General features: G+C 33.4%; 2 protein-coding genes across 4 annotated transcripts; both read left to right on the forward strand.

Annotated features, from left to right (window-relative positions):
* The first annotated feature begins 306 nt into the window (after positions 1-306).
* LOC148612927 (uncharacterized) lies at positions 307-6890 on the forward strand. Of its 2 annotated transcripts, none has more exons than XM_088594854.1 (4): positions 307-624; positions 1178-1386; positions 3336-3491; positions 4584-6890. In XM_088594854.1, exons 2-4 carry the CDS (start codon positions 1194-1196, stop codon positions 6221-6223), a joined length of 1989 nt encoding a protein of 662 aa, XP_088450980.1. In that variant the 5' UTR covers positions 307-624; positions 1178-1193; the 3' UTR covers positions 6224-6890. The 2 variants fall into 2 exon arrangements, with proteins under 2 accessions (XP_088450980.1, XP_088450979.1); XM_088594853.1 differs by having other exon boundaries at positions 308-624; positions 1027-1386.
* A 146-nt stretch (positions 6891-7036) lies between these two features.
* LOC148612928 (uncharacterized) lies at positions 7037-11861 on the forward strand. 2 transcript variants are annotated; one of them, XM_088594861.1, is made up of 4 exons: positions 7037-8074; positions 8825-8901; positions 10019-10174; positions 10811-11861. In XM_088594861.1, the coding sequence occupies exons 1-4, from the start codon at positions 8022-8024 to the stop codon at positions 11734-11736; spliced, it is 1212 nt and encodes a 403-aa protein (XP_088450987.1). In that variant the 5' UTR covers positions 7037-8021; the 3' UTR covers positions 11737-11861. The 2 variants fall into 2 exon arrangements, with proteins under 2 accessions (XP_088450987.1, XP_088450986.1); XM_088594860.1 differs by lacking the exon at positions 7037-8074 and having other exon boundaries at positions 8627-8901.
* Positions 11862-12992: the final 1131 nt, after the last annotated feature.

Genomic DNA, 12992 nt, shown 5'->3' on the forward strand with positions numbered 1-12992 from the left:
TATTTGTATTTATAATTGATTTTTTTCCACGCAAAACTGCCAAAATGTTTACCAAAAAATGGTCTAGAAGATGTGAGAAAAACAGTGTGTTAGTTAATATAATGAATTGATGAATTGTCATGTTGATACATATACATGTACACACAGACTCTTTGGTACATCTATAAATTCGTTCGTATTGTAAATAATCAATTTACAATGCAAAGTAAAAATAAATATTTTCGGTATTTTTTTACAAACGTACTGTCATCTTTTTGTGTAACTATTTATGTGTTACCTCCCCTTTTCAATTTTTTCTACTTAAAATGTGTTATTTTGTCATGCACATTAATTTATATTGTACTGTGAAATCGTGATCCATGTGAGATTTGTACATCTAGGAAATGGCGCATTGGCTATTTCATGTTTCCCGATTTTGACAGCATTATCCAAAGGAAAATAAAAAAAAACCCCGAGGATTCTGAAAGGGTCATTTGAACAGAAAGTAGAATGGAGTGTTGTAAGATCCTACATGCAGTGACTGGATGGAACAATTGATAGGTCTAACTTAAAGTTTAATTAGATTGATGATCGAGATTTGAATTTTGCATTTGCAAAACTCCTACAGAAATCATAACTTTTGAGGTGAGTTATTCGCATGATTTATTCCATGATTTGTTTCGTTTGGGATATATACGTGTATCACAATTTCTCTTCAAATGACCAGTTTATGCAGATATTAAGAAAGTACATGTATGGTTTTATTTATAAATTATTAACCTTAATTCGGACCAAAATACTAGATCATGATACAGCACTGCATTTTAGTTTAAATTTCCATAAATCAGTTTATATTTCATTTTAAAATGAAACAACGTGTCTCCGTTCTGCTTAACGATTCGCTAATAAAGACTATCATTCAAATAAGTTTAAATTACAGATAATTGTTTGAACTAAGACTTACTAAAGCAAATAGTAGCTTTTTTGTTCAAAATCTACAAATCATTATTAAGTTATCAAGTTTCAGAAGGATTATATATCTTTTAGTTATGCTGGAAATGGATATATATATTTAACGGATTTTACTATTTTGAGAGGGTGTGCCTTTAGAAATCAAAAAATGATGTATACGCACAGTGTTTTCTGATAAGTATTAAAGTCGGTATTACAAGACTCTTTTTAAAAGTACTTTTAATAGTGTGAATGGTGACAGTATGCCCTGTTCCAGTTTATTCTCCACAAGGACTAGGACTATTGTACTGCTATTAGATTATGTTGGATGGTTGCTATATCTAGTTTGTTACGCGACACCATCATGGATTACATACAGATATGAAACTTTGACCATGAGCCTCGGATTGTATATGGTTTGTGTGCACGATGGCTGTACAACTTTGATTGAGTCAGGTAATTACTTAGTAATTAGGTAATCATTTAGTGATACATTGTAATAAGATAATCACCGACTCAATAAAAATAAAAATGTTTTTTTTTCTGTAATTATATTAACTGTATTTTTTCTGGGCGAAGTATTGACTGTATCTAGTATTTAAATAAATATTTCAGACACGAATAAATATAAAGTTATGACTAGAAGTATACAGTTACAAGTTCGCTAATATAAATGCAGCATTGTTTGCATGTGCTATATTATTCTATCGAATGTTTTTATAATTAAGAAAAACTATTTCCCCCCTTTCTTTGTATAAACAAATAAAGTTGAATAAAGTCATACCGATTTTTTCTCTTTCAAAACTCCCTGCAGATAGCTGCTTCGTGGAAATATCCTAAAGCGAGACCCCCCCATTTAGACAGATAAACAAATGAGAATGTTTTGATATTTTCACAAAATATTGAAGAAAAATACTAATTTCACACCAGCCATCATCAATAATTTAATCTGCATTACAGAAGCAATGACAAAATATGAAATCAACATATTGTTTACATTGAAACGCTTAGTGACATAAAAACATACAATATCTGATAAGAAATAAAAAAAAACCTAACCATGCATAAATGTTTACATACACAACGAGATCTAGGACAGATAAAATTCATGGTCATAATCTAGTGTAAAATGTAAGTTCAAATTGGGTTTTAAAAACTGTTTTTTCTGCCAAGGTTGAGACTCGAATATATGACCTTTTGATTTCTACACTTTGTATTCACCTCAAACAATCACAATATGGCATTTAAATAAACGTATTATAGTAAATTTGAAAATAATTTGACATGATGACTTATATTATAGGTCCATGGGACCAGATGCTAGGATATATTTTGTTATAATATTGCACATGTTTTATTACATGCACACCTACTTACTTAAATATCAGTCTTTCTAAAAATCAGACAGAAAGTGATTCATGCATGTCAAAAACCCACCAAATTCACTTTTATTTCTTGTTCAGAAACAGTTACTAATCACACAACCAGTCTTAGTTTTTCATTTGGTTGTTGCGCTTTTGAGATAAAAATTATATAGATCGTACATGAAATTTGTACTTTGCAAGAGTTGTCGTTCTTGATTTGGCTTCATTTGGTCGCTTTTAGTGGGAGATAAATGTATGATGTCCTCAAAAGTGCAAATCTGAATACAGAAAAGGTTGTTATGTGAAAGCATAGCATATGTAGACTAAAAAGCATCGTTTGTTTGGTGGGTTTTTCTTGACCATGAATCACTTTTCCATTGGTAGTGTCTGAATTTTATGTTGACTGGTACTTAAGTAGCACCAAATTAGGGTGTCAGTTTGTTATATCATATATTTTACTTCCGAATCAGTAGGCAACGAGGAGCATGATGAGTATAACATGGATAAAAAGAACGTCATTCATATAATGATGCATCGCATTTAAAAAGTACGATAAATTTAGTACAAGTTTTCATAGAACCATAGGATATCGAAACTAATAGACATGTGACAGTGTAAGGTACTGCGAAGTACTTAAGTCCCTAATTCGGCTTCAATTTTTTGTGCAAAATGTGAGTATACGCAGAATTATGTAAAAAGTACAATGCCTAATAACGAAATTCTTGATTTTTAATGAACCATATTTTATCGAGAATTACCAAATCGATGTCAACACAAGTTTATTTTCATTTAAAATTAAGCAACTATTATAAGCATATTTTAAATATTTAAGAAAACCCCTGCCGTATACGTCAAGACAACTCTAGTCCCCCCCCTCTTTTACGGCACAAATTGTTTTGGTACATGTAATGAGTAGTAAAGGTAAGAATTAATATTTGCTCAGCGGGTGCCCTTCACTTTTTCTTGCTGTACAACGATAAGTTAAAAAAAACCGATAGAATTATGATACCTTTCTTTACATATAAGAAGATATTATTTCAGATGGGTTGTTTCGTATGTCCCAGGTGATGGGAACTATAGGCCTAGTAGCTTATATGATTTTCTGCATATCAGCGACAATGACTTTCTTCTGGACAAAACACTGGCGAAAACTAAAAGGACTGAAACTGACCACTGGGATCTTTGCCATAATAGCAGGTACATATACATGTTCATAATTATTTATATATCAGACCCTTGTATGGAAACACATTTTATGAAAGTAATTTTGTTCGAGGGGTACCAATTATCTATGTTTTCGTGGGTTTGATAATTCACGAAACTTGCTTCCCAACCAAAATAAAATTTCCAAATCGTTTGTACGATAGAGTCGTCAAATCCACAAATTCAATAATCTACGACCTGAATTAAAGATGATTTTTCTAGTTGCACATTTATTTATGTTACTTTGTATGTACATGTATTATTTTGGTTATGCCATGTTCTTTGTTGTGTGTGTTATTTTCCATGTCTGGTATTTGTCCCTGGATTACATTCTTTTGATTTCCGCTAGAATCTTGGTTCCCTTGATTACTCTTCCATAAACCACAGAAATTGGTACCTACGAATAAATTTGAAGAACTATCACAGAATACTTAAGTATCGAGTAACCAAACACGGGTATCATTCGGATGTTTATTAGCTCTCTATACATTTTTATTCATTCCGGAAGTCAGAGTGAAGAAACATAAGAATCAATCTTCATATTTAATCAGTAAAACAAAATGAACGGACTTTGGCGACCTTTGAAAAATAAAGGCTTTACAGTAAATAATATTTAAAAAAAAACATACAAAAAATTGTAGTATCACATGCACATCGCTCGCCTACACAATGATTAGTACAGATGTTGTTAAATGAAAGACCACGTGTGAAATGCTACCTTAAAAATGCATCAATTCTGTTCATCGAATGAAAGAGCCAAATATGACGGAAGTCTAAAGTCATCCTCGGTCACAAAAATATGGAAGGAGCACCTTAACTGTCCCATTAGAATCGAAATAAATCATGGAAACTATTGCTCGGTGTGGAAAAAACGCGATATAAATGGCCAGCACATGATAAAACAATGATAACATGAAGTCTCCGTGATTCATTTTTTAATTTTATCATGGGGCTAGTTCTAGGCAAGCTGGACACGGATACAAAAGGAAAAAAAAATCTTGATTTTCTTTAATTAACTTCACATTAAATAATGATTAATCATATATAGACACACTCTTCAAAACTGTTTTTTTTTTATCTTTCTAGCTGTTTTCATCATTGTTGCTGTTATGATGTTAAAACAAAGCAAAGCGACATCAGAAAGCACCCTCAGCTACAGTGCTATACTTGGATTCGTGGCTCTTTCCATTGCCTTAATTGTGTCGCCATTTTACATAACAGACGGGTGGACGACAACAAAACACGTGGTTCCGCCTGAGGACAGGCGACAGAAACGCTGGGATCGAACAAGTCCGTTACCCGTTCTGTCGAGTCTAGCACCAAAGAGTACAACCAATGAACTACTCCGTCCCGCTAACCCATCGAAGATATTTGATGACTTTGTCGAACCTAAGCCCATACCATCGAATAAACCAGCTGAACAGAAGAAAACTGATATGATTAAGATGATCAAAGAAAAGCTAGCTGCCATTAACAAACCAACAGAGCTTGCCCATGACTTTGAAACGGAAGATACATTCATTCATCCAGCGCCGAAACCCGCTGGTGTAATCGTTTCACCGGAATTCGAACATAATGAATCCGATGACGATGGCGCATTTATCCATCCAGCACCCAATCCTAAAGGCTACATTCCTCCTGAATTTAGTGAGAAGATTGACGATGAAGATGAAACACTTTTACCAGATCTTGAAGGTTATTTCGACCCGGTGTTTAATGAAGTGAAAACCAAGAAAGGCAAAGGAAAAGGAAAGAAAAGCTCTAAAAACAAAAAGAAAAAGTTCGATATATCGGCTGTAAAATCTAAGTTTTCAGAAGAGAATATTCATTATCAGCTTGATAGACCAGTATTTCCGTCATTACAAAAACAAGACGAGGGTAAAGAAATGGAGATTGAAATATCAACACATGTTACATACGAAAATGTTCAACACCATCTTGATACACCAATATTTCCGTCGTTTCAGAAACAAGAGATAAGTGAGGAATTAGAGATTGACATACCAACAAACTCAGCCGTTACCATAGAAGAAAAAACACAAAATACAGCGGAGAAAAGGCAACCTGATCACGAAAACACGACTATTGAAAATAATGAAAACACTGTTACAGATAGCGGAGAGCAGAGTAGAAAGAAAAAGCCAGAAAGCATAGCTGAAATGAATTATGGAAAAACGACGAATGACTATGAAAATTGGGATGGTGGTGACGCTTTTAGAGAATGTAATGGAGACAATGAAGCTTACATTGATGCTATAAACAAAGAATCAAAAGATACTTTAAACAATGAAACAAATGGTGCAGGCAGTAACGGTGAATATAACGATATGCTGTTTGTTAAAAAGAATATAGTTGCTATAGAGAAGGATACACAAAAGTTCAAACCCCAGAAGAAAAAACGCAAAAAGAAAGACAAATCAAGAGATATGGAACTTTTTGGCGCTTTTCCGATGGGTGGTGATAAAAAAAGTCCTTATGGCATGGGAATCTCAATGACAGAAGGTACAAAAAGACCAAATTCATCAAAACGACACGTGAAATCCAGTCATGGTACTACGAAAACCCACAAACAACCGCCGTCTGATTTTCAGTCAAAATCAGCAACAAGGCCAACAACTGCTCCCTCGACGGCACAAAATCAACAGTGGAAGCCTGAATTTGTTACTGCACCTATAGTGGACATGTCTTTAAAATATGATTTAGTATCTGACTCAGAAGCGGAATGAAGATGTATTAAACTATCGCTTTCTTTAACGAATGGGCATTACAGGCAATAATATCGCTGCCAATGAATTCCTTTTGTAATGAATCTCAATTCAGTATTTGTATCGTTAAAATTAGAATTGCAGTTATGTAAAAGAAAAAAAAGGTTGTAAAAAGAACAACTTCGATGCATCGTTTTCTAATCATGATTGTTTCACTGCGGTGCATTTAAAAAAAGTTAAATTTTGGCATGATTACTGTACAACACAAATCAAAATCTCAAACATTGCTTGCTAAGGTGTTATACGTCTCCCATAGATATTTAAGAATTGGCTATGATAAAAATTTTGTGCAATAAACAAAATATGCACATGGAAAATTTATGTTATTTTTCAATAGACATTTTTTTCATAGCCATTTCTTATAAATTAATTTTAAAACGTATTTTTATCTTTAAACATGAGAAAAGCAGCTCCGAATTTCACTGAATAGGGGCGTGTCAGTGTCAATATTTTTTCTATCCATTGAGATATAACAATATTAATTTAACCAATCAGATTACAGTATTTATCTCAAATTACTTTATTATATACTAAAAACACTAACACAAAAATTAAAAATGTATTAATACTTATATGATTAATGTTATTTTTTTACATATTATTTTTATTATTAAAAGTAACACAAGTTTTTTTTATTTTCATGAAGAAGGCAGACATGTCGGACTTCACAGGCACTTGCATATGCTTAGGGTTCTCTGTTTTAAATATGATCATTAAAACGCTTCCACGTATCAAATAGGGTTTTCTTAACATTTTCCCCAATTTTTTGGTGTTCGTCGAGATATTGTTTAATGTTAGTAGAAAATTTTCAACTTTCGGAAACGAATTTTATCGATCGTAAACGAACAACAGCGAAGTAGAACGACGTTAAAACAAATGCAAGACCGAACGACCTTCACAATTCCGACGATTCGATGGTGTTCTTTTTTTTTTTTTAAAGGCCGACTTTCCAGTCCAAATGGTGTCTTCTGATATTGCTGATATACTGACTTATACGTCCATCTGTCACTTAACTTTTAATGTGTTATTCCTCTAGACTTTCTGAGATGCTTTTCTGTGATGAAAAACTGCATTAGTTACATAATCCTGAAGGTCGTATTCGATCAATTAAGTATTTAGTAACAAAGATGTAACACAAGAGAAAGCGAGAAGAATTTAAAAAGAAAATGAAAATGGAAAAAAAGTTTTGAACTATCTATTTCTAGATCGACAGCTTAATAAGTTCTACTATTTATGAAACAGGCACTAATTCAACCATAATATCAAGATATCATAAAAACTAAGATCTGTGTACCAAGGAAAAATGAGTCATGTTTTCAGTAAAAAACTTTAAACCTTCCTCGTTTAATATAAAGAATGAAATTCTCATTGCAAGTCCTGTGAAACAAGTATGATCAGCATGCGGAAAAATAAGCGAAAATGATAATTTGGATCATGCTACCGAAACCAAAGACAAAAGAGTCTCTACAGACAAGTCGGATAATTACACATACAATATATGCTTGAATTCTGATTGAATGAAGATTAAAGACGGGTAAAATAATGACGAAATTCAAATTAAAGCCAATTAACCAAATGATATTCCGAATGATAGAAATACTTTGGGTATGGTTACAAAAACTTCATTGAAAAAAATGAAATGTGTAATTATATATAATTCATAGGGTCAAGACGGTCTACAGTAATATGGGATTCTTCAGTTGATGAAGACAAAAAAATTTAAACAGTCGCATGTTTTGCAAGTAGTAGGATTACACAGATGGCAGTAATGACAGTTTCCCTTTGCTTTGGAAAAACAGTAGGAGCCAGGAGGTATATAATTGAACCTCAGTATGAAAGAAGAATAATATTCTACTTCCAAGTAGGGGACATTGTACTAACTACTAAATTTATATCTGAACTTAGTTTTGGGCTCTGAAAATAATTAAAAGTTTTAAAAAAATTAAATATATAATCAATTTTAATTATTGAGTTGACCATCGATGTCTTTTTGTCTTTTTGTTTTTCAGGCAACAAAACAAATTTCTAAGAATACTAAGCGTCAAGATATCAGGAAAAAAAACACAAAGTATAATGAAAAAACAACATAAAAAAGGGAAAAACGCAACAGAGCAATAAGGCGAACAAACCAACGAAGTTTTTGTGGATGAGGGTATTGCGGTTCACTCTAAAGTTTGATGAACACATACATTTTATAATCATCTATTATACTTTACACTGAATAGTCAAAAGTGCAACCATGTTTATCAATTAGAAAAACGAAACAAAATGGCTGCTAACAAAACTATAATAGTAAATTAATATTCGCAAAATAGTCTGTGATCATAAAGTGGTCAATGTTCCGCTTCCTAGTTCCAACAGGTATAATGGTAATTGTATCACACCGTCAATACCGGAAGTACCTTTAAAACGTACTTTTTAACGATCATATTTACTGTGAGATACAATGGACTGGAAAAAGAAATTTCTCCGCTTAAAAACTATACTACCAGTTGTAACTTACATCGGCTTTGTTCTGTACCTAATCTGTTTTGTAACACCCGCTTGGATTGGCTTTTTTAGTGATGTCTACAAAGTAACATCCGGTTTGTTTATGGAATGCAGGGATGGTGGCAACTGTGGTTCAATTCAATCAAAAGGTAAGAGAAGACATTTTTATGATATTTAGTAAATTATTCTGCTTTTCATACCACGAGGCTTCACTAATTTGGATCGTGACAGGCTTTCAATTCACTCGTTTTGTTAAAAAGGGCTTTTTTGGATCAAATTTGAAAAAAAAGTATCTTTTAAAAAGGGCTAAATAACGGCTTTTGTGAGAAACAAAAGGCTCCCAGGAGTCTGAATCGCTCACCTGGTTGAATTTTGCCTTTCAAGGGCAATAAATTAAACAAGAAGTTGTCCAACAATTTTGACTTTAAGAAAACTCTGATAGGACTTATCATAAGGATCATTTCAGTAAATGAAAATCTAAATCTATCATAGTTTTCAAGACATTGGCTGAAAACTGTAAAAAACAAACCTGTCATTTTCCCCTGTCAAGGGCAATAACTCTCATAAGAAGGCGTCTGACAAATTTTATGCATGAAGACTTTTGTAGTCCTAGAAATAAGGATCATTTCAGCTATTGAAAGAATTTGGCTAAATCTAACGGTTTTTTGAGATATCTGCGAAAAACTACTGTCTGACCCCAATATTCTATTTTTAGTAACAGTGGCCATGTTTTTCGACGGATCAAACAAACCTCACTTCATTTCTATGCAGGATACCCCAAGAAACATTCTTACCAAGTTTAGTTCCAATTGGTCAAGTAGTTTCAGAGGAGAAGAGTTTTGAAAAATTGTTAACGACGACGACGGACGCCAAGTGATGGCAATAGCTCACATGGCTTTCGGTATTTTTTGCGTGATGTTTTTCTTAAAAAATAGGAAAAAATAAGGAAAGCAGTTGAAAGCCTGTCGTGTTGTTAAATCATGGAAGAAAAGTTGACTAGTAGAATAAATCTGTAGAATAAAAGTGGTCTCATTGATACATTTATAGCACCATCAATATATTTAACAGTTTCTTCTTTTTTCAAGTTGAAACACTCTTTTGAGGATTGGAAAAAATCGGTAAATTTAGATTTTGATATATCAATCTTTGGTGAAACAAAAAGTTAAAGATTGGGTTGTACTTATTTGTTGTGATTTACGAACGGAGATACTATATGGTTTCGAAGATGGTGCATGATGTAAATTTCATAATATCATTATTTTGCAGACAATATGCTGAAAGGAGCACAGGCCGTCGGGAGTCTTGGTTTGTTGTGTTATCTAGTTTTCGTGGTTTCTTCCTCTCTTACTTTTTTCAAAGATGAATCATGGAAGCGAATGAAGATTATGAAAAACGTAAATTTTATAGCCGCTCTTTTAACAGGTACTTATTTGTGTGGGTATTTGTTTTATTTGAACCATTGTCTAAGTTCATAGTCTTAACTTGTCAAAAGTTGTAGTGTATATCTTAGCGGACTTCAAACTATTGACACAATATTTATAGAATAGTAGTTACTTTCGATTTTGATACCGACAGTATTATGTGGAATATCCTGACGGTGAGCGCGAGATAGAGATATTCCACATGATAATGTCAGTATCAAATTCGAAAGTAACTGTTATTCCGCTTATCGGTAATCCGATTTTGGCATTTTTATTAATTTTAAAATACATTTATCTTTTATTAAATTACTTTTGTCGCCGGAAAAAAATCTAATAAAAATAATTATCTTAATTGACAAGATTATGACGACGTCCCTAATCGATTCTTGCACGCTTACTGCATGTCAGTCATGTTTGTTTTACCTGATATTTTTGCTATACAACCAGTGTGCAAGATACCAGGCAGAAACTTCAAAGAAAAAAATAGAAATTGCCAATAAAATTGAAATCAGATGATCTTTTCTTTATTGCATAAATCAATTGCAGAAAAGAGTGACAGAAAAATCCATATGATTATTTTTAAGTTCCAAGGAGGCGTTTGTAGTTCACCATTGTTTATTTTATAATTAAATTTCAGGTACATTGATTTCGGTGGCACACCTCGTAATGCTGCAAAGTAAAGTATCCCAGAATTCCAGTTTGCGGTACAGTGGTATACTGGGAGTGATATCAGCATTTATTGCCTTGATTCTATGTCCGATTTACATAAAGGACAGTCGACGAACGAAGTCGGACAAAGAAAAATTGCAATCTGATCCGGAATTTCCGAAAAACGTTCCACCAACGTCATATCGTATGAAAGATTCCGACAAAGAGAGGATATGGCAACCAAGAAATAGTTCGTCGTCGCCTGTCGTCGTCATAGATGACTACGAATTAGTAATGAGTGATACTGCTCCAAAAATTGTTGTTCCAGGTAAAAATAATATGGTCTTTGAAAGAGAAGAAACTCTTGTCGAGATAGATTTTGATCAGGACGAAGGGGGCGAAAAAATACTAACAGTCAAGAATAATCCGTCTCCTTTGTACATGAATTCTGTGTTCAACCTCGGAGTAGACAACGACCTATTTCCTGAAACAGGCCGATATAATCAACCCATAACACCATTTCCGGATGACAGTTTCCGACAGCAACATGACAGCACACCTGAGGCATTCGTTTACCATGAACCCGAAGAACCTCTCGATCGGGATGCTACTCAGACTCCCGTGTCAACATTTACTTACGATTCGGAGGACGAAGAAAATGGCGATAGTAGAGGTGATGTGTGTAACAAAGATTCTTTTGATGAAGAGCTTGATCAAAATTATGACACCTTTTCAAAAACAAATAATCATTCAGTAAGAAACGTAAGATTTGAAGATGAAGGAGGTGTAGAAGATGATGATGATTTACTGGATTTGTTTTCGATAGGTAGTTTTGCAAACCAACAAATGGATGAAAGACAAGAAGAGTACACACCATCAGCGCTCCCCATAGCGATGACCAAACAATTGTATTGATTTATCACGACCCCTTGCGTGAACATACATTGAATGTATTTACATTCATATTTTGTGTAATAGCTTTTTATTGATGTTTACTTGGTGTGTTCATGTATTAGTTAAAGTAATAATTATAAAACCAAGCTTTGTATTCATTCTTATTAATGTTGTGGCGAGTTGATGCAGTTCCCACGGTACCAGTCTTCAAAAACTGGGAAATATTGAACTCCGACACTTGCAATATTTTATTGACGATCGAGTGAAGACTAACATAAAAAATAAGTGAAAATTTTATATAAAAAACACGTATGTACTTCATTATCGCTGTATGTGAACACCCAGGCTCTATGCAGCGACAGACGTTCGTTTCCCTATTACTAACATCTGCAAACAGGCGTTTCGAAAATCTTGGATATTATACTAATAAGACGTCGTTTTAAAATCGGATAACATCGCCTTGAATCATTCACCTTTTTCCGACTTTGCAAGCTTCTAGGCTGGCTGCAGCGTCTAACTGGAAATAAATCAACTTGAAGTTTAGAATTTTAGTTATTAAAAAGTTTATGAGTTCGGAGCCCGGTCAAAAAAGTCTAAAATTGAGATTTTCCTCCAATCCTTGGGTTTTTCTCAAACCTTCAATTTCAAGCAATTTGATTGGTCGCAATTTCACTACTAGACAAAATAAATGACTGATATGACCATCCATAGTCGTTTTTTGACCGATACAAAACACAAATTGTCTACGAGAAATACGTTTTGTCTACCAAAACAGCAAAAACTGATGTGTCAGTCATTTTTGTCAAACTAAACAAAATAAAATGTTTATGTTGACATTTGTTGGTTATATCAACACTTGTTTGGTTGACTTAGTCAAAAAAGTCTATGTCAACCCTTTTTTGGGTTGAGTTACACAAAAATATATACGTCAATATTTTTTGCCTTGAGGTAGACAAAATGTGTTAACCTCAACGCACAAAAGTGTTGTATTAAACATTTTGTGTCCTACTCAACACTTGATTTCCTTTGCTGTTTTAGGGCTGTCTTCTACAACGCATTTTTGCGTTGAGTTAGACAAATTGTGTTTTAATGAACATTTTAAGTGTTTATATGGTCAAAATATGACTTGGTTAAATGAAATCAGCGTTTAAGTAGACATAATTCGTTTCCACAGTTATAATATGACTTTGCATGGTTACTACAGTCATTGTTTTAGCCAGCAGTGCCTGAGTTAAGGAAGGATTTGAGGAACGTCTCCCTATCGTATGTTTTATGAA

This window comes from Perna viridis, chromosome 7, assembly GCF_037379345.1.
Source record: "Perna viridis isolate PV_CMFRI_1.1 ecotype Kerala chromosome 7, ASM3737934v1, whole genome shotgun sequence".
In the NCBI taxonomy this organism is placed as follows: Eukaryota; Metazoa; Mollusca; class Bivalvia; order Mytilida; family Mytilidae; genus Perna; species Perna viridis.